General features: G+C 42.6%; 1 protein-coding gene across 1 annotated transcript; it reads right to left on the reverse strand.

The window, feature by feature from the left end:
• Positions 1-7,368: 7,368 nt before the first annotated feature.
• hoxc13a (homeobox C13a) lies at positions 7,369-11,265 on the reverse strand. Its single transcript, XM_086045245.1, has 2 exons — positions 10,308-11,265; positions 7,369-8,516 (listed from the first exon to the last, which is right to left on the reverse strand). Exons 1-2 carry the CDS (start codon positions 10,972-10,974, stop codon positions 8,260-8,262), a joined length of 924 nt encoding a protein of 307 aa, XP_085901371.1. The 5' UTR covers positions 10,975-11,265; the 3' UTR covers positions 7,369-8,259.
• Between the last annotated feature and the right edge of the window lie 11,239 nt (positions 11,266-22,504).

Below are 22,504 nucleotides of genomic sequence, written 5' to 3' on the forward strand. Positions count from 1 at the left end.
AAAACCCACCACACTAAAGGAGCTGGCCTTGTCCTCGTTTAATACCTTTACAAGCTGGCAAAACTTTTTATTTTTTGTTAAATGCTCCATCTCGTGAAAAGTGGAGGCGTGTGTGTTTTGCATGCGGCATCTTGTAGCAAATTATGGTTGAATTCCTTGTCACATAAAGACGTGATGTCCCAACTTTACAAGCTTGTTTTAAAGAAAGGACTGATGCTCATTGCCGTATTTACAGTAAGAGAGGGTCAGCAGGTTGAAGCCAGTGGCTCTGTTAAAAAAGTATGTATATATATATATATATATATATATATATATATATATATATATATATAAAGGGGGCACTCTATAAGGCTATTTTAAGAGGGTCTATTTCACGCAATATTCTATAGTACACCTCACATGAACAAGTTTAACAGATCGCTCCAATAAAGCCCCCCTGACTAACTCTGGTGGGATTGTTATCCCTCTCACAATTCTTTTATATGATTTTTACAGGAGAACAGGGGACACGTAACGGATTGAGCCGGCAAAGCGCTAATTAGTTGATTTGTGGAGGCACTTCTCCACAAAAACTGGGGGGCATCTTGAATTTAAACCCACAACAGCAACTTGGATGAACGTTGAAATGAAAACAAAGCCCACACATGACTTAGCTTCAGAGCAAGACATCGAGTCCGGGCTACGATTTCACATGAAAGTGGCCAACACGCACGGAACTTTCACCGCCAGGCCCACAAACTCCACTTGCGACACTCAAATCGATCACAGCTTGCACGGCGACAATTGGACACGCACGCACCAAATTGTTCCTTAGAGTGCAAATGACGAAAACAACACTAAAAAGTTTTTTTAAGGAATAAAAAAAAAAAAATGCTGCATTATTAACGCTTATTTCAAATTAAGACAGAACACAGGAATAAAAAAAAAAACGCTCGCTAACAGCGGCGCGCATGTAGATCAAGCCAAGTTCACGGTTGCTTGAACTTGGTTTTGAACTCAAAATTGAAGATATTGCCCAAGTCAAACTTTCGAAACAAAAACTTGACATCGGCCCAATAGTGTTTTTAAATTATACAGAATGTTTTTTTTAGTTTGTGCACTTTGTGTGTGAGTGTGTGTGCGTGTGTGTGTTTATTGCGTGAACAAGTTATTAGGCCTTTAAAAAAGCAAGGAATCAAAGTAATAATACAAAAAAAAAATGGCGTATTTGCAAATGGAAAATATGCCGCACGAAGAAGCTTGTGAGAGCTGCTGCGAGCTTTCCAAAGTGATCATGACCTGCCCCAAATGTCCTCGTGCAGTGTTATGTGAGAACATCCCGTCAAACACTATTGCAGGAACTTGTTTTTTTTTCCTTCTTTCAAGCCAGTCGACATTTGAGAGCAGAAAGCCGATGTTGTGTCTCAGCGCACTACATGTGGTATAAATAGAAGCAATAGAAGTGGACATTTCAAATACATTTGCTCAAAGTCGCTGCTGCTGCTGCTGCTGCTGCTGCTGCTGCGTATAATCGTGCCTTTGGACAGCTAGTGCGCTGGTCTGAGCGTGAATGCATACTGGTCGCGCTTCGAATAACAAAATAGGCAAAGAATCCAGTGTGACGTTTACTACAAAATGGCCCTGCACGAGCAGCCAGCAGCCAGCAGCCAGCAGCCAGCACGTGAGCCACATGGGCGTGCAGCGTGAGCAAAGGCGAAAGCTGAAGTCGCTGAACTCTTTACCTTGGGCACGCAGAAGAGGGCCAAGTGTTGGGCGTCCTCCGCTGCTCTGCTTCCAAACGTCCGCATTTGACTTTCAAACTAGTGCGGCGGCTCTGCTCGGGGCATCGCCCGCATGCTCGCGATGATGTCACGGCTGGCTCCCACACTCATCCATTTGCCTTTTGCTCTCATTAAAGGGGGGGGGGGGTGAAGCCAAGCAAGCTTTCAAAAGAAAAAAAGAAGCCCAAGCAAGTATATCGAGCATAGAGACAGTCAAGGTCACTGTCTAGTACAGCGGTCTCCTCGATAATGGAATTAGCCTCGTGGAATCCATTGGTGGTGGCCAGACAGGGCAATAGCCCCCCCACACACACAAAGGGCCTTTCTTTCCATTTTCTCTCTTTGATTCGCTGAAGGCAGGTTGTTATGGCCTTGGGCAATCCCTTTTAAAGCTCCCTTCAAGGCACACAGGCAGCAAGTGCTAAAGTTTAACTTGAAAACGCCACTTGGGAGTAGCTGTGCAAATGCCCCACAAACAACAACAACAACAACAACGACGACGACGACGATAACAACAACAACGACCACACTGGACACCGCATTTTTTCTGCGCATAAATAAGACATGAGTGTGAGGAAAATAAATGATTTGGCGGAGAATCCAAATATGTGCTTTATTACACCACATGATTCCTCCAACAAAAAACAATTCAGAATATTTCAACTAGTTCCTCATTTGACGCTTTGCCGTTGCATGAATGTGAACTAATTCAACGTCGGATTGAACTTGACCGTCACTTTGGGGGGAAAAAAGTTAAAGTAATAAAGTTATCAGTTTTATATTAGCAAGAAAACGTATAAAGTTACCAGTTTTATATTTGTAAAAAATAATTGTATAAAGTTACCAGTTTTACCTTTGCAAAAAACGTTGTCTACATTTCAGTTTATTTGGGAGGAAAGCTTCATATAAAGTTGTCAGTTTTATCTTTGCAAAAACTTTTGAAAAAGTTGACAGTTATATTTGCAAAAAATACTTTTATAAATTTATCAGTTTTGTATTTGTAAAAAACGGATGTGTTATCAGTTTTATATTGGTAAAAAATAATTTTATAAAGTTATCAGTTTTATCTTTGCAAAAAACCTTGTGTACATTTATCAGTTTATTTGTAAAAAAGATTCTTATAAAGTTGTCAGTTTCATCTTTGCAAAAAACTTTTATAAAGTTATCAGTTTATTTGCACGAAAGCTTTTTATGAAGCTATCAATTTTATCTTTGCAAAAAAATGGATAAAGTTATCAGTTTTGAATTTGCAAAAAAATTTAAGTCATCAGTTTTATCCCTGCAAAAAACTTTTATAAAGTTATCAATTTTATCTTTGCAAAAAACGTTTCATAAACCCATCAGTTTTATCCCAGCAAAAAAACTTTTATAAAGTTATCAATTTGATCTTTGCAAAAAACGTCTTATAAAGTTAGTAGTTTTGTCTCAGCCCAAAAATATTTTCATAAAGTTATCAGTTTTATATTTGTAAAAAATACTTTTATAAAATTAGCAATTTTATCTTTGCAAAAAACGTTTCATAAACCCATCAGTTTTATGCCAGCAAAAAAACTTTTATAAAGTTATCAATTTGATCTTTGCAAAAAACGTCTTATAAAGTTAGTAGTTTTGTCTCAGCCAAAAAACATTTTCATAAAGTTATCAGTTTTATATTTGTAAAAAATACTTTTATAAAATTAGCAATTTTATCTCTGCAAATAACTCTTTTAGAAAGTTATCAGTTTTATATGTGCAATTTATATATATATATATATATATATATATATATATATATATATATACATATATATACATATATACATATATACACATATATACATATATACATATATATATATGTATATATATATACATACATACACTCACACAGTTATCAGTTTTATATTTGCAAAAAAATGTTTGCTTGGAAAGAGCAAATTATTGAACTAAATGATTCTATTTGTGTTATTCCTATGAATCACGATGTCGTAGTGTTATTTAATTTTATTTTCTCAAAGGATTGTTTTGTGGACAGAATTTCTGCATTTCTATTTTTCACACATGCACGCAGCCATCATTTTCAAAGTCCATTCAGGGCTCCAAACTGCCCCGAAAGGCTGATTTTGGCAAATATAATTTTCATCTACTCGCGTCAGCGCAACCAATACATTTACTGATTTCTTTTTCTTCTGTCTTTTTTTTTAATTCTTGGATATTTGTTATTGCTGACAAACTTGCGCTAGATGGCCATCGAGTGAAAATGAATGGGATGAATATTTACAATTTAAAACGTGTGCAAGTAAAAATTCAGGTTGGGGGCCAGTGAGCTCCTAATAATGACATTAAAAAAAAAGTTAGTCCGGCGCCCTGCTAAATTCAAATGCAATTTGTGATATCACGATGCGCCATTGAAGACGACCAAACACTTGATTAAGTGTCCTAATGTGAGCAGACGTTTTAAAATGCATTTTTCTTTTAATCTAAAGCATGACATTTCTGTTGTGCCATTTGGGACATTAAACTACACGAGAAAGTGTGAAAACAAAGGCTCATATGGCCTCAAATTCAACGGGAATAATTTCATTTCCGTTCCAGGCCACGTCTGCGAACACTTTTTTCTCCCCCCGCCCCCCCCCCCCCCCCCCCCAAAATAGTTCATGATCAAGTCAACCAAAAATAAGAAATGCAAACACAAAGCGAGCAAGTCGCCACTGTGCAATGCTGACACTTTTGCTTGCATAGCAGCAGGCAGCACTTCCTGATATTTTCCTCTGGTCACCACCAGAGGTTATCAGCCCCCTTTTCATTGCTCTCACAGAAGGCCTGCAGCTCCACCCCCCCCCCCCCCCTCACACACACACACTACCCCCGCCTCTCCGCTACCACCCGACCCCCACGCACACACACACACACACACACTTATAAATGCAACTAGCACTGCTTAAATATTTAAAACAAAGCAAGTTACAATTACAATGCACAAAATTGCATTTTGATTCTCCCTCCCGCGCCCCCCCCCTCCCCCAAAAGACTAAATGTAAAATATGGGGGTGACCCATGATTTTAATTTGAATCACATAAATACATTTCAGGATGGAATTTATTGTTTGGTGAGACTACGAGGCAGTAAAAAAACTTTGAGAAAAGTACAATTGTGCCTGCTAGTCCTCATCTTGGAAACATGTCAAGTTTCCACGTTTACACATTTAATCTCGACCCCCTCCCCGCCCCATCTTGACCACTTCAGACGCACGTTAAGTATATTTAAACTAAAATAAACTAACACGTTTAACGTCTGAAACTTGGCTAATAAATTCATATTGTTCATGGCAATCTGAGTTGTAGGCTATAATATTTGATGAAGACATTTTACAACACCACAAAATTGCAGCTCCCAAAATAAACGTTCACACTATATGTGAATTTGGGTTAATTGCTACTGCGAAAACAATTGCAGCTATATTTTTGAACAAGTTTGTCCACCTTCTCCTTTAAATCAGATCATTCAAATAGAATTCAACGTATAGCGTGAGGCGACGGTCACGTGCATGCGCTACATCATAATTAAAATAACAAAAAAGACAAAACAACGTTAATAACAACAACACAGCAAAGGTGCTTTGAATTTTGCAGCGTAACTGTGCAAAGTTGTCAGGGCATTTGTGAGACAGAGCAAAGCAAAAGCAAAGCAAAAGAAAACAAAAAGCAACAGCAGAACAGCTTGCATACCTTGAAGGCTTCGATGGAGCTCGGACGACGTTCACGTCACTCCTCTCGCAGCTGCCGCCGCGGCAGCAGTGGCTGCCGCGGGCCGGTCAACGTGAACGCTGTGCTGCGGGCTCCATAATGCCCACCTCGGCACGAGAAGCACTTTTTTTGCAGGACTTCTGTCAAAAGAGGAAAAGGACAAAAGAGCAGAGACCAAATGTGAATGTTAGGCCCCGAGAGATGACCAGAAATGCGGTCAGAGGATTTCGCCTGACTTCCCCTTTTTTATGTATTTATGGCATGTCATTAAGCTCGTCTGTCTAGACGGGGAAATAACACCTTGTTTGCCCACAAACAAACCGCCTGCGTTGGTGTCCAGCCCCCTATTTATTATGCACAATCTGCCGCCATGTCAAGGTCAAAGTGACTGCATAGTCATGGTCAAGGGTAAAAATCAGACGAGCCACAACTTTTGCACAACAACTGAAAAAGTGCAGGGACAAAAACGACGGCATCTTGGATTCCGCTCGGCAACCGAAAAATAGTGTGTGTTGGGGGCGAGGGGGCAAAAAAGTTTGAGTGCTGGCAACAAATGGCCAAGCAAGCAGATTGCAACTCGGCTATATAAGGACAGCTTATTTGATTTTCAACTGGAGTTGCCTCTACATTGCACTCATCAAATAAATCCAGGCAGGAAAATAGTAATCATGTCAAACACTTATCGATTATTCAGACCAATAAAAGCGCAAATGAAAAAGCCGGGGTAATAGAAACTATTCTAAAGTTGCTTTCAATTACCCTGGTGAGACTACAAACTTTGTACTTTTCTAGACTCAAAGTTGACATTTGAGAACGGCGGCATGTGGCAAAAACGTTTGCTAAACCCCCCAAATAACCTCCACGGCATTTTTGTTTTCGAGGAGCGAATTGATGCTGTAGGGCATTTGGCTTCAAAACAAAATAAAAACAAACGTTTGTTTGGTGTGTGTCATGTGTGTGACGGCCAACGCGCGCGTGAACTAACGTTGACCGACAGTTGAATAAAATGCAAAACTAAAGCCAAGCCTCAAATTCTATGCAAATCTCACCTGCGTCAATTCGTTGAAATATTCCTCTTGAAATGATCGAGTCGAAATGGAAAAGATGCTACAAGGTCAACAAAGTCTGCAAACAGTTTCCAAAGATATGCTTTCGCTGTTTTAAATACGTGCGAAATATCCTTTCACCGAATATGACGTTAGCGATACAGCATAATGAATAAGAAACTGACAAAAATATTATTTAATTATGATGAACTATTTAAAAAAGCATCAACAAAGAGCAAAGGTCACACTGCAAAGAATAGTAGCCTATGTTATAATTCGATTTCAAATACCACAATAAGAGCAAAGGAGAGTGGAAATAATACAATTCGCTCTGAGTCGTTTTCTACTTTTCGCTGCGCCAATGACATTTTTGCAGCCATTTAGTTGGACGTAAACGCGAGCAACTAATACAATAACACGCACCATGTCACACTGCAAATTGCAAAAAAAGAAATAAAACTAAAGCACGTGAAGATGAGAAATTATTTCCAAAACAACGACAGGAAAGGCGCGAGGGAAGACGCCAATTTGGTTGAGCAATCGACCAATGTGCACCGGCAAAAGTGTCCGACTGGAAATTGTGCATCCGTCGGCCTCTCAGCAAAACGCAACAAGACGCTGCGACGCGCCAACAGGCACTCAGACGCCATCGTGCCAGGGAAGAGTTCCGAGTCATCAGGCTCCGAGCACGGTGCCGCAGGATGCCCACGCACGCGCACGCAACACACGCCGGACTAGGAGTGTCTGCCATGCAGCGGCTGAGCGATTGGAACATTCGATCATTTATATCATAATTTATTTGGGAAAGCGAAAGTCAACTTACAACAAGCTTGGCACCACACAAATAAAAGGCGTGTGCATCCAGGTGTAGTACTCACTGACTTTAATGCTTTACAATCATTGCAGATGCATGACAAAATCCTTCTTGGACACACAAAAAAAAAAAAAAGAATAAAAGAAAAAAGAAAAAGGAGAACATACAGGTGCTGGATACGCGAGTTTACACTTCGGCCATACTACGTAATATGAATTTAAATAATAAAAATGCATTGCACTACACAAATAAACAACGCAGCGTTCGAAGAACAAACAGTCCCGCCGAGAGGAAGAATCGTCGCTTTTGAATTCAACGGCAATCCAAAAAGAACGGCTCATACAAAGTACTCCTCTTTTGCTTTTGTTTCTTTCCTTCTTTCTTTCTTTCTTTTCTCGTCGAGGACGTTCAAAAGTTTTGGGTACAACCTGACATCAAGTCCCAAATATATCTGTCTATGGCGATTATAAACACCCCCGCCGGCCAAAAACAAACAAACAAACAAAAAAATAAAATAAACAAATCAAATTAAAGTCAGCAAACTTCAGTCATGTTTTTTTAAAAAACGCCATCAGTCATTGTGTGATTTGGTTTGGAGAGAAGAATTAAGAAAATAATAATAATAACAATAATAATACAAAGAAAACACGCAATACTTGACTTTGAAATACAGATATCGTTTTAAATATTATATATTTATATATGTACAGTCATATAAAACAAAGATGGAGTCCATTTTCAGCATTTTCACAGTTCTTGGAGACTTGACCTCCCATCAACTGAAATGGGTCGGATGGAGATGCGAGTGAATTCAAAAACAAGCAAGGTGACCGTTGCTGGATCTTCATTCCGCCATGCCAGAGGTAAACGTGACGCACGAACGATTGCGCGCGCGCGCGCGCGGCCCGCCCCATCAAGTGGTGTGCAGGTGACTGCTCTTGGACTTGCTGACGAACTTTTTCTCCTTGACGCGCCGGTTCTGGAACCAGATGGTGACTTGGCGCTCCGAGAGGTTGGTGGCGGCCGAGATGCGTCTCCTCTTGTCTTTGGTGATGAACTTGCTGGCCGCGTACTCCTTCTCCAGCTCCTTCAGCTGCACCTTGGTGTAAGGCACCCGCTTTTTACGGCCGCGCCGGTAACTGCTCACCTCGGGCGGCAGCGGCACAACATCTGCATGCGGACACAAGGACACAAGCAGACAAGGTCAAACGCGCGTTCATAAAGGCGCGCAAATGTCACCTGCACGCCGACGACCACCCTGCCACCAAAGGCGACAATGTTTATGGATGGAGAGACGTTTCGTCGCCCATAAAACCAGCCGGGGGGGGGGCGGGGGTTGTTATCTTCTGCATGCGCGGACGTGCATTTACCGGCTCAACACACGACGGCTAGCACAATATACGCGAGACACACTCATCTATCTATCTATCTATCTATCTATCTATGGTTGATAGCACGATGCATTTCCGCCTCTGCTGCACGTCAATATCGAACCTGCTGAGCGCAACTACAAAGCAGTGGCATGTGATTTGTGCACAGAGGTGTCCCAAGGAATTGTGGGTAATACCGTCAAGCCCAAACAATAGCAGTGCAAGCAGTCAGGGCCTTGAGAGAGACACTGCACTGCGATCGGGGCCGTTTGTACGCATCTAAAAAGTCGAGTTTGCGCTCAAGTGCTCCACACTTCGTAAACAAGCTTATTTATTCAACTTGTCACTCATTTCAATGTGTTCTGTTCCTTTGAAATGAATATTAAAAGCTTGAAAAGTAGGTGTGTGTGTGTGTGTGTGTGTACATGAAGTAAAGGGCGTAATACAACAAGTGGGGCGAATAAAAATAATATTCATAATAATGATCATTTGTAAAAAGGTGTTCCTCGTGTGAGGGCTCATGTGTGTTGATGATGGCGCTCAGCAACGTGGGCAACAACTGAGTGGATCTTGTTGGGTGCCTGGCAAGTCGTCGTGAAACGAAAGAGTGCCTGCATGCGTGTGCGCGGAGCAGGGCGTGTGTGGAATCTTCTACATTTTTTTATTTTTCGCATGTGTCCTGCGTGGCTCTTTTTCGGTGATGGAGAGAGGTAAATGTATGTGGCAAGATGCTTTCACGTGCGTGTGAAACCTGTTTGAGCCATTCGTACTAATAGAAGCAGTCCAGTAAACACCTTCGAACGGAGCTTAGTGCTCGTGTACGTGAATTTATACGAGATTTGACACATAACTAAGGCAAATTCATGCTTTGCAATAAGACAAGGTTTCCAGTGAACAATTTTTGTGTGTAACGTGATGCCGAAGGGGGTGTCAGTGTGTGTGTGTGTGTATACGTGGGTGTGTGCGCGTGCGTGTGTGTGTGCGTAACACAAGTGGGTCCTGATATATGCAAGACATCACAGGGCGTTGAGGTTTATTGGCCCAGTCCAAACAAGCTTGGTCGCTATCTTGTCATAAAGGGGCAAAGGTTTGCCCTGCTTACGCTTCTTCTGCGTGACTGAAACTCAACTTGCTTGTGTTCATCCATCACATGACCTCAATAAGGTTGCTTTCCGAGGCCAGGCCATGAAGTGCACTGTAACTCACTTTGTTGGTTTTTCCCCCCCCCCCCTTCTATTTTCTGAGAGCCCGCGTGGGGTTTGGTGCATGTCAAGTCGAAGGGCAACGCATGCAGCCTTAAAATAGCAAAGTCCATCCCGAGCGATACATGGAGGTTGGGGACGTGTTTGTTTGTCGAGCACATTCACGGCACTTCGCTGAGTGTTTCGCTGGATTTTCCGTTGGCATGGGATCACATTAAAAATCCAAAGAAAAATATCAGCGTGTGAACGACGTTTAAAATAGCCGCGACGACGTTGTTGCAGACAAAAAGGGGGATATGCACGGCGTGGAGGGGGAGGGAAAAAGCAACAACATTCAAAATAAGAATAACTCAAAATATATATTTTTTTAAAAGCTAAAGGCGGTTTACCTGGAAAGGGCGACTTCCACAGATGGCCGGACTGCGTCTGGTCCTTGGAGCAGTACACCTGCCCATCCCAGCCGTTGGAGAGAGCCCAGTGCTGGTAGCCCTCCATGGGGATGAGGGCGTCGTGTCGCGGCTCGGGGTGGCCGCTGATGCCCGGCACCACCGACACGTCCAGATAGCCCGGCACGGCCTGGTACGAGCTGGCGAAGCTGGGGTAGAAGGCGAACTCTTTGGGTCGGCTCGGCAGCTCGTCGCTGGGCAGCGCCGTGCTGGGCTCGGCGTATTTGTCCGCGGGGTGGTACGAGCACGGCTTCTGCTGCAAGTTGACGTTGTGCGAGTGGGACAGCCGGCAGCCGTAGTAGGGGCCCCCGAACGGGTAGCCGTAGCCGAGCGAGGCGCCCGAGGACGACTGCGGGGCGGGACACTGGCGAGCGGCGTCCGGCGAGGAAATATCCGAGTAGACGGAGCCCTGGTGGTGGCCGGCGATGGTGCCGGAGTGGCGTCCCAGGGCGGGGTGCGACATCAGGTCCCTGCAGTGGGTCGCGGGGCAATTGCCGCTCAGTCCCTCCATTGTTTGGCTTTTAGTCGGCCCGCTTTCATTCGGGCTTTTTTCATACACGTACATCAAGGTGTCCGCCCAGCGTGGATGCACAAGCAGCGAAGTCGTCATAGCAGGGGCTGCCGATGCTTTTTAAAAGTCGACTTCTCCAAGACGGACACCTCATTTCCAAGTACATTTTACACGCGGCGCATGCGCACACGGGCGCCCCTCGTGTGTCCACTTCATTAAGGATGTGGCACGTGATACGCTAACAGGTCCTGGGCTCCGCGCACACAAGCCACTGTGAGCCAGTCAGCCCTTTAAAGAGCCACTGGCTCGCATGTCGGCGCTTCTCGTGCACGCCACACGGCGCTGCCATTGGCTCCGAGCGGCCAGCCTCACTCCCTTAAAGGCAAGTTTGCACACTGGGGCGATAGCGGCAAATGAAAACAATCTGTGCATTTTAGCCGGCTTCAAAGCTCCTCCAAAAAGGCCATAATAGGCAAGCAGCAGCAAACGCAGCACTCGCGTCTTCCGATCACTTTTTCTGCAGGCAAAATCAGAACAAATGCCTGACGCCAAAATGCATTGCGAACTGTTGCGCTCAGTGAAGAAAAGGATCCATCGCAGCCAATGTGGAATAAACACACATGCAAACATGCGACTTATATCACCCAAGTAGTCTTCCGAAAGCCATAACAAGTGCGCCGGTGTGTTTTAACAGCTGCAAAGGAGGCCACCACATGCGTGCAGGTAATAATAAGCAGGAGAATACATCACACTCCATATTCAGCATTCGAAACTGGCTTCTAGAGGTGCGTAACAGTGCACGTACCTGTTGAGTCCATGAAGGGATCCAGGCAAAGTGCAAAGAAACAAAAAAACAAAAAGAAAACAAAAACATCCTTTTCGGCCAAATGCAAATCTTTGAGCCGCTTTCAAAGGTGCGCAACTAGTGTCAGTCAGTTTTGCTTTGTAAAATCATGACGGGAAAATGAGCAAACAGAATGTATTTATATTTTACATGCAAGTGTGAAACAAGTGCATACGTAGAAGAAATCACCTAAGAGAATATTGAACTTAAGCAATTAAGCAATGATTGTTGCTCTGCAATTTTTAAAAACTAGTTTTACGTCTAAAGTCAGTTGGTCAGTCAACACGAGTGTCTCCCACCTATCTGCATTATACCACAATAAAAAAAAATATATACCATCTGAAATGACATCTGACAGCTACTGTACAATCATACAGACAAAAAACAGATAAAGTGTCAAGAATCAATTTGTATGTAGATATAGTTTAACAAGTCCTGCAAAACATTTACCAGCATAGCATAACAAACAACCAAACAAAAAAAATTCCACAAATAATGATTTTATTATTTTAGAGAGAAATAGTCCTGTGCGTGGTGCTGATAAATACATGTCTTGTGCATAAATGTATATATACATGTATATATATATATATATATATATATATATATATATATATACACACACGCACACACACACATATATGTATATATATATGCACATATATATGTATACATATATACACACACATATATACACGTATATATATATATATATACACACATATGTATATATACATACACATACACACATATATATATATACACACACACACACACACACACATATATATATATATATATTTGCATATGTCTATGTGTGTGCGTGTGTATACAAACGTACAGACACATTATATATATATAGTACGTATATGTATATATATATATATATATATATATATATATATATATATATATATATATATATATATATATATATATATATATATATATATATATATATATATATATATATATATATATAATACATATGCACACACACCCACACACATACATACATCCGCTCTTGGTGTGCCTTGACACGGGCAGTGCAGGTTTTGAGAAATGTAAAGGACATGAAGGATGAAGGTTTTGTTTGGGTGAGAATCGAGCAAGCACTTTGACTGCAGTCTTGCTTTGATGAGGCTGACTGTCTGTGCTGCAGTCCTGATAAGCGTCGCAGTAGCGGCCGCAGGCAGACGCTTCAGGCCCCCCTGAAAACTACGAACAAGGGAAGGGCTGTGCCTTTAATTAGACGCCATGCTCGAAGTATTTGACTACGTGCTTTTACCGTTGAATCCGCTGGCGTGTCAGTGTGAAGGAAGCATGCACGCTCGAAAATGCGCCATTGTCGGTGTTGATTTGGAATGACTTGCGGATTCATTTGGAGCTGGTGGCTTGATTTTGGAGTTGAAGCTTTTGTCGAAGGGAGAGGCTCGTGTAACGCAGACTTCTGTCTCTATAAAGTGGGCTTTTTGTCGTGCCGTGTCACATGAAGCCGCCGGACGGGCCAAGAGTGACTAGAGTTGATCAACATTTTTTTGCTGTGCTGAGTTGTCATGGGAAAATGAGGCCGTGGTGTGCGCGTGCACGCCGCGAAGGAAGCAGAGCCCCTCTGTCCTTTTGAGGAGAGGGACTAAAGCTCTTTTGTCTTAAGGAAAAACACAAGCGCTATGGGCGCATAGGCGGCAGCTGCACGGAAGTCCAAGGTCAAGGTAAAAAACGCAGACAAACAGGGTCGTAATCAGAGTCTAGACGGACAAGAATGAACTTCACACTATGCAAACTAGTTGTGCTTTACAGGCGCAAACATTTGCTGCTGGGTGTGAAGGCAACAGCACATCATCCCGAGTTCATCTGCAAAAGCGTCCGAAATTGCTGTTGCTGCTCAAGCAGTTCTTATTCAGGATCAGAAAGGGCTTCTTTTTATTTTTATTTTTTGCAGTTGCATCAAATCATCTCTTATCAATAAGAATCGTCAAGGCTAAAAAGGCTATATGTATATATATATATATATATATATATATATATATATATATATATATATATATATATATATATATATATATATATATATATATATATATATATATACATATATATATACATATATATATACATATGTATACATATACATACATATAAATATACATATATATATATATATATATATATATATATATGTGTATATATATATATGTGTATATATAAAACGTAAAAAAAATATATAAAAAACAATGGGTCATAATGGGTTTGCAAATAATCGTCAAGACTTGAAAGAATATTTTAGATCATATATAACAATTTTAGGGTTGAAAGACACATCGGAATATTTGTATTAGCTCAACAAAAAATTGACACTACTCAATAGAAACTTTCGTCTCCTATACACTTCCTCGAAGACCAACTGCTCTGCTCGCAAATGATCAAATCAATATATCCAGTTTCTTTCAGGGAAAATCCAAAATGTCCCCAGAAAATAACTAAATAGCATCAAGTAACGGCGCAGTATGTTTGCCAGAATTTCTTGTAGTTATGCTTAGAGCAATAATAAATAATAGTCCACCACAGCACTTCAAAATCATTTTTATGAGGCTGAGGAGTTCACATTGGCGCCCGGCAAAAAAAAAAAAAAAAAAAGAAACAAACATAACAAAAAAAAAACACTTGAAGATGCATATAACTTGTACAATTTGAAGTGGTTTCTCCAAAGTTGAGCTGTTTCGTAATAGTTACAATCCACCACTGGCCAACAAACCTAATCTTTCAATTGCAACACGATTTAGAGCCATCACAGAGTGTTCAGAAATATTTGTATTATATTAACTGTGTATGATTGCAGCATTTGGACGAATCAGAATTGCACGTGAGCACATCGAAAGCAAATGAAAAGAAAAGATACTGCTTCCTTGTGATTTCTCATTTTCGGATTCAGCCTGCAACAAGTTTGCCGGCTGACGTCAATGCAGACGAGAGTGCAGTCGTGCACGTACAGTAACAAACATACGCCGACAAACGTGGCAAATGACACATTTGAGAATCACATGCAACTTGTTTTTGTTGTAGGAAGATTTGGAAAGTCTATTCCAGAGAGCGGACGAGCCCGCTGGCCGCGACGCAGCGGCGCGTGCGTGTGTCCGTTTTGCATTTTTTTTAATTTTTTTGCCTTGCATTGAGGACGAGTCAGCGTCAATTTGGACTTTCTTGACAAGCAGCCACGGTGTGTTGCTGTAAATATGCTAACAAGCAAACATGCTGTGTAGTGAAGGTCTGCTCTGCCTGGGGGGAGGGCGCGGTGGGCGAGGGCGTGGGGGTCACCCATGGCCACTCCAAGTTCTGATTGCCTGCCTACCTGCGGCTTCCGCTCTCAGGAAGTTTGACGGCATGCAGGGCACATGACGGCGCTAGTCTCATCGATGGGCCCTTTGGAGCCACAAGACAGCCCAGCAAAGTCCGCCAGTGGGATTGTTGACTTTGTTGCCCGAAGTTGCATGTATTCACGTCTCAGGCCAGCATGACGGCTTCACCTTTTTGACAAATCAACGGGCTAAACGTCAGCTTTGGATTGGCAAAAAATAAAAAATACATAAAAAAAAAAAGAAGTTGCAAGAGGGTGCGGCGTCATGTACAGCAGAGGCCGCCTCGCTCGCTCGTGCGTGAGGAAATGTGCTGCTGCTGTTTGCTCGCACAGCCCTCGGCATGTACAGCACAGCGCTCAACTTATCGCAGCACTCCACAGTTAAGAATAATGCAGCAAATATGGGCACGCACTCACATGCACTAACATACACGCGCGGTGAGCAGTGAGGGAAATGATTGGAGTCTGGTCCTTTTTCCATGAATGAATGAACACAAATGCGAGTGACTAAATTCATTTTCCAGGAAATAAAGGCGAGTGTGCAACCGGTAAGTTGTATCAGTGTGAGTCACCATTGCTGGAGGTGTGTGTGCGTGCGTGTGTGTGTGTGTGTATGTGTGTGTGTCCCTAGCTTCCATTTCGCTTTTCTGAACACACTGGATGCAAGCTTGGCTGCTACCAAAAGTAAGTTTCTCGCCAATTTTAAATAACTTCATCGGACACTACATAAGGCACACCTGCAAGAACGAAACCGATCCAGGACAAGAGGAAAATGCGACCTTGTTGTTGTTGGAGGTGGTGTTGTTGTTTTTTAGTCAGCATCATATTGGCTGCACATATTTGTTGTCTGGTGGATTTCTTCAACGTGTTTCTAATTTATTTTTTTTGGTTGCCTCCTTTTAAAACATGGAAGTCATCGCAGCCGCAAGATGTTCACTGTAATAAGAAGGCGGTTTCTCTCCATATTACGCGTTATTGTCTTGACATGTTCCCCCGTCTCAATCGCATTAAATTGTGCAGGTGTACCTAATATTCTGGCGCATATAGGTTGCCTCCGTGTGTGTGTAAACTATTTTTAAAGCACAAGAGGGAGTTTAAAGTATTTATAAGCTCCTCTGTGTCGTGACAAAAAATAAATAAATGTATAACAATCACACAAAACAAAAGCGGCGTCTAATTTGGGTGCTTTGCACTTTTTAATTGCGTTCAAGGTCACAAATGTTCGGAAAGCCGGACAAGGATGCACGGCATACACTTAATTGCAAAAAAATAAATATAACCAACTAACTAAATAAATAAATGAAGTATGGATGTGTAAACATAAGCTCCAAATGGGCAAATTGGAGTGTGTGCAAAGTTTTTTTTTATTTTTTAATTATCACGCATTAAGATTAGCTAATTCCCGGAACATTCCTCATCGCGTTGCACAATAACTTTTACACGCCACACTATTGCTCAAACTCAATACATACAAGCCACAGGAAGTTTGGATGTAGCCCAAATATTTGGTGAAACCCAATTTAGGCCTCCATGGCACCCGTGCTTGCGCTTGTGCGCGGGCAGGAGGCTGGCACATGCCAATTCAACAGAAATATTTCAAGACGTGGAAAAAGGTTTGTTTCCATTGACAGATGCGCCACACGTGTGTGAAAGTGCTTGTTCGTCCTTCCAAATAAAGATGCAGGATGTTTGTGCACACGCACCGTGTCATTAGAGTGGCAACGTGAGGCGGGGAAATGAGTGGAGAGCAACCACCATGTTGGCTTCCAGTTGAACACGTTTCGGCTTCAACCAAAGTCGTGCGAGGTGCAGGGCCTTGACACAACTTGCCCGGCCGCCCGGCTTGCTTGCTGGCCGGCTCGCCTCAATCGTGACTCTTTGGGCTGCCTGCAGCTCCAAACAAGACGCAAAGTCTCCGTCAAAATTGGCAAGCATTTTTGGTCATTTGGTTATGACTCTGGAAGCAATTTGATGTCATTATACACTGTCTGTGGTTTTCTGTTAGCACAACACGCTAAATATTTGACTTGAACACAGTAGGCGTGATTGCATTGTCAACATTCAATGCAGGCAAATATTCAACGGATGAATTTCGACTTGAATGAGTGCACATGCGTTGCAATGACTGCATGTGAGCGTGCTCCAAGAAGCCACGCACACACTCACGCACACACACACACACACACACACACACACACGCACACACACGTTGCAGGCTAGAGCTTTGGCAAACTTGCATCATTTGATTAAACGAAATGTGTCCAAACAAGAGTCACAAACTGTTTAAAAATCAGCGTTAGCAAGGATAAGCGTACTCGGTTTCGTTTCGTTTCATAGAAAGCAACTTGAGTGTGCGTATCATTTCCCCTGTGAGCCTATGATTGAATTCATGCGGGCAAATCATTCGAAATCATAAGACGCAATCTTGTTTTCCAATCATGCTCACTGATATGGTCATTCCCGCTGCAAGGCCACAACATTAGGAACACCTGTATATACACCCCCCCCCCCCCCCACACAGTCAAAGAAGGAATATAGCTGATAAATGAAACTTGTCTGATCCATGTTCCGTTATGATGAACACATATAGAGACACATATCTTGTTGATTATTGTGGCAGAAGTTTGCATCACGCTGAAAGACTTCCGATTTCTTTCCCCATTTCGTGCGGCTCAACAGAATTTGAGGACTTTTACGTCGCTCAAGACAAAAGTTGTGCATTAGAATACTCTCGCACGCCCAATGTTGTGTCGTCTGAGTGTATTTGACGTCGCATTGGTGCAGTGTGGAAGGAAGAGAAAGCCCCCCCCCCGGCCCCAATATATTATGTTGAATGTTATACGTGATAAAAACGTGCAGTCACAATAAAATCTCGAAAACTTTGTGCTGACAACACTCGATGACATTTGAGTATTTTTGTGCACTCATGAACTGAACATTTTGCTCGAGTGCTGCTTCAGATCTAGTGAAGACGCAAGATGGTGATCAAGATGCCGTCCTCTTTGAACCGCATCCCATTTCTCGAACCAGACGTCGAGTTGAGTGTTTCGTGCACTCCACTGAGCTCTTTCGGGGTGACCAACATGGCCGCCGCCGAATGTAGTGAGGTTCAGCCTGAGAGCAGAGCAAATAAATCCCGCAGGGACGACGCGTCTCGTCGGAAGTCCAAGTTCAAGTTAAGAGAGGCGGCGGTGCAGGCTCTTTGCAGACAAAAGACACACACGTTCATCGTCAATCATCTCAGCCTGCCTGCGTTCTCCCAAACTGCTCAACGCGCCACTGCCAAGCGTGCCCGCGCAGCACAACACAACATAACACAAAACAACACATCCGAAAGGGGTCCGATACAAGACAAAAGCATTTTGATGTCAGCACTTGGAGACACTCACTGCGATTATTTAGTCCCAAATTGTCAAGGTCTCTGCAGACATTTTCTAAATCTTTGCTCGTTTTCATTTTGTACTGTGTGGCTGAGAAGCAGTTGATGTGTGGGGACGATTTTTGCAAAGCAAGCAAACGTCAGAAAATAAAAAAAACATGCAGCACATGTGCGTGTGTGTGTTTGTGTGTTATACTTGAACCAAGTAAATGAACAGCACAGGAAAGGCACATCAGCACACGCGTTTTCTCAAAGTGGAGAAAAAAATTAAAGCTCTAAAAAGATAAGATTGAACTCACTCACTGGCCACTTCATTAGGTACACCTGCACGCCCTGATGTCAATACAAGAGCTGGGCCACACGCAGAATAACGGCACTAACTAATTATACTTTTCCCACTCGGCCTTTGCGAGTATAGAATTAAAAAAAAAAAAAAAAGCCACCCGGTATGAAATGTAGATTCCGTGGGGCAAGTCTGTTGTGTGTGAGCGCTAAGCAGCACGCTCAATTGTGTTTCCAACATTTTGCCCCGCTGGTGTGTTATAAACAAGTAAAATATTAGAAAGGAGTTCGGATGCAACCACGTTGCAAAACGCAACAATAAAACGTGTTCAATTAATCTCAAGTGAACACTGCGTTCTTTGGTGAAGCAAAAATAACAATAGTATGTAAGTGTACCCAATGTTTTGGCCGGTATGTGTGTATTTGCCGCGACATCTTGAGAGCTGCTTCTAATATTTTCTTCCAATGAAGCAGATCAGTCTGATGCTTTACATTTGCGCTCCATGCAAACTACAACCACAACAAACATTATTTTTTGTTGCTGCTCACAAGTGAGCATTATTATCTTCACAGGCAGACCTGTGGAAACAACTATTTCCGAGCATGCGGAAATAAGGCCAATATCCAAGTGATTTTTTTTTTTTTTTTTTTTTATATATCCCGACAGGGAACAAAATTCCAACCAGAGCACGGAGAAATGTGAGCAACTTTACAGACGCGTCTCTCTGTTATTAAGCGTTCCTTTGGATTGATTAGAAGGGTTTTTTTTATCACAATATCCGGGGCCATTGAGGACGACGTTAGTGTAAGCAGAGTTTTCGCTCTTCTAATCATCACTACTATGCTTTGGAAATGCGCCATTTAGCAGCGTGTAATAGGAAAAGAAGCAAAACTCAACCAACAAAACAAACAAAGCAAGGAGAAGTGAGGCATCTTTGAAAAAAAAAAAAAAGAAAAGTAAAGGAAAAAGGCCTGCCTCAGCGAACCGAACCAGCAGCCTTTGGGCCAGCAGATTCGGCCGAGTCCGCTCGTCTTTTTTTTTCTTCTGACGTCCTGCAAAGGTGACGCGATCCCATCACTGGATTGCGTGCTTTTATCAGGTGCAAATATGATCAAGCAGAAGGGCGCATTTACGATGGAATAATTACACAGCAAGGTAGTGCCATTCAGATGGAAAGCTGCGATGTGCAAATTTGGAGCTGACCGGGGACAGATGCTCATTCATTTTGTTTAATTGACACGGAAGGACAGTGTGGAAATTAGTGTGAATGTCATCTGACAACAGCGCGTGTGTTGTTGTGTTGTCTCCGATACAAGCAAACATGCATGCGCCTCGAATAAAATGCGTCCAAAAATCATTTCTGCGGCAAAAATCTTGATGTCATTTGCCTTGTGCTTCCATCGGAACAATTGACATTTATTACGATACAAGAGTAGAAAGGCGAGAGGGCGAATCTCATTCGATGGACCAATATGGCGAAATTCTTTTAGACGCATGCCTGACTTCAAATAGACATTCACACCATCACGCGAGGCTAAACTATGGGCACTTTAAAGGGACCCTTTTTTGTTTCCGTTTCCATTTTCAGGCTGGCAAAGCAATTGGCTCAAAAGCCTTAATTTGGGCAAAACACAAGGTGTGTGTGTGTGTGTGGGGGGGGGGGGGGGTGTCTAGACGTCTTCTAAAGTGCATCCAGACCACACGCCGAGTGGAAATCTTAAACGAGGACGAATGAGAGCCACGTTTCCATATCGCCTCGAACATCTTCCTCTTTTCACACCGACCATGTCCTGTTGCGCACGATGACGGACTGACTGCAGACAGACAGACAGACAGACGGACAGACAGAAGGGGCGCTCCGATCAACGCAGACAAAACAATTAGTGCAGCCTCATTAGTGCGGCTGCAGCGCGCACATCGGCAATATGGCCAAGATGAAGTTCAAGTTCAAAGTCACTTTACAGGGACGTGCACAGTTGGGTGCAGGGCAGCCTTCCGCTCCCAGCCAACAGCATCGCCGCTCCAAATGTGCCATAGAAGAACAAGAAAGGCAAAAAAAAAAAAAAAAAAAAAGTCTAATGGGACCGCAAAATGAGAAGCTATGACGCCAACGTATAGCGGAACCTGCTTGAATTGCGCGAAGAGTGATAATGAAGGTTCAAAGTCTGATTTATATTAATTTCATTTTGTCTAAAGTTGCTCTCGGAAAAGCCAATCACTTCAGCGGGTGCAAAATAAAGCCCCAAATTCTGTTTTCAAACCGCCCATAAAATAGACGAAACTAAAAGTAAAAGGGAAACGTGCTTTAAAAGATGACTTTTAAAAGCAGGTGCATTGTTTAAACGAGCCAATGTCAACAGATGAAGGTTTCACAGCTCGGATACAATAAATGCACACATGAATTAAAAGTCATTTAATAGTTCAACGGTGATTATAATTCAAAGTTTGCCACGCTCTATTACAAAGTGGCATCTGTGCGCTGTTTGTGCTCCAGTAGAGCAGGTATGTCAGTGCAAAGCTCGGTCGACGCAATGCGGCGCTTCCGTTCACCGGCTGCGGGATGAAAACAGCACAACATTTGCGAACGTTCGTTTCCGACAAGCAAACACTAAAACTAAACGAAAACAAAAATAGCCTACGCACGTTGTGCTTTTCGACTATCAAGTTGCAAAGGTGTCCTTCGTTCTGTATTTAATTGTATGTGATTGCGTGTAAAAAGTCGTATCCGTCTATAAAGTGCGCAAAGGGGGTTGGCATTATATTTATATCAACGAATTTTGCTTTAAGATTATACGTGTTGAACTTGTTGATATAATGCTGTGCAATTGTTATAGTGTTACTTTTTTTCCACTGAACCGTTTTCCCCGACAACATACACATGAAAAGATTACGAACATTTGGGGGGGAAACAAACAAACAAAACGGAAATAACAAAATTCACCACAGTAATGCAGGAATATAGTCATCATAGAAGCAAAATGTGCTATTCATAGCAAACAAATCACGCGCACGTTACGGAAAGCGCAGCAAGAGCAATGAATTTGTCTGAACATTCTTCATCTGAGCGCACTGTAAAAATCAACAAAAAGTGCTCCATTGCTGCTGTGATACATCAGCATCAAGTATAAACATCAGAGCAGCCTTCAAATTGAATTCGGCCTCGATAAATTGGGATCCCCCCTTACACACACACACTTTTGCTCGCGCTCAAGACGTGAGCAATTCCGCGTGCATTATACATAACTGCAAAAAGCCAGTTAGGAAGAAAACTCAAGACAGGAAGTCAGAATCAAGCCTCGAAATGCATCGCACCTGGCAAATGGCAACATCTTGCACGCATGGGCAACTCAGTCGGCTCGGACTCTTGTGAAACAGTGGAAATTTCCACGCACAATGAATATGAAGATGTGTTTCAAGGGCAGACGGGACGCACCCGGAGCGCTAAAGCGGCACGGGAAAGTCCCTCCTTGCATTTGAGGCTAATTCCATCTTCATCCAATTGCTGCAATTCAACAAGGACGCATGAAAAACTACATTTGTGGAAAAAAAAGTGTGTTCAGGACAGAGAAATGCGTGGGTGCTGTGAGACCTGCAAAGTCAACAAGAGCAACTGTACGTGTCATAATTATATGCAAGTTTTGCGATGAGACGAGTTTCATTGAGACTACACCAGCTTGTTGCTGAAGATAGCTGGTTTATTTTATTTTATTTTTGGGGACCTTCTTTCATCTGAGAACACATCTTGCACTCGTCCACATTGCATGGGTG

Source organism: Filicampus tigris, chromosome 1 (genome assembly GCF_054856515.1).
Source record: "Filicampus tigris isolate MCC_2025a chromosome 1, RoL_Ftig_1.0, whole genome shotgun sequence".
NCBI lineage: Eukaryota > Metazoa > Chordata > Actinopteri > Syngnathiformes > Syngnathidae > Filicampus > Filicampus tigris.

What these genes read in the sequence shown, in the direction of transcription:
- hoxc13a (XM_086045245.1), bottom strand. Translation starts at nt 10,974, where the DNA reads ATGACGACTTCGCTGCTTGTGCATCCACGCTGGGCGGACACCTTGATG. An exon ending in GTGGAAGTCGCCCTTTCCAG is followed by an intron (nt 8,517 to 10,307) that starts GTAAACCGCCTT and finishes GTCCGCATGCAG; the next exon opens with ATGTTGTGCCGCTGCCGCCC.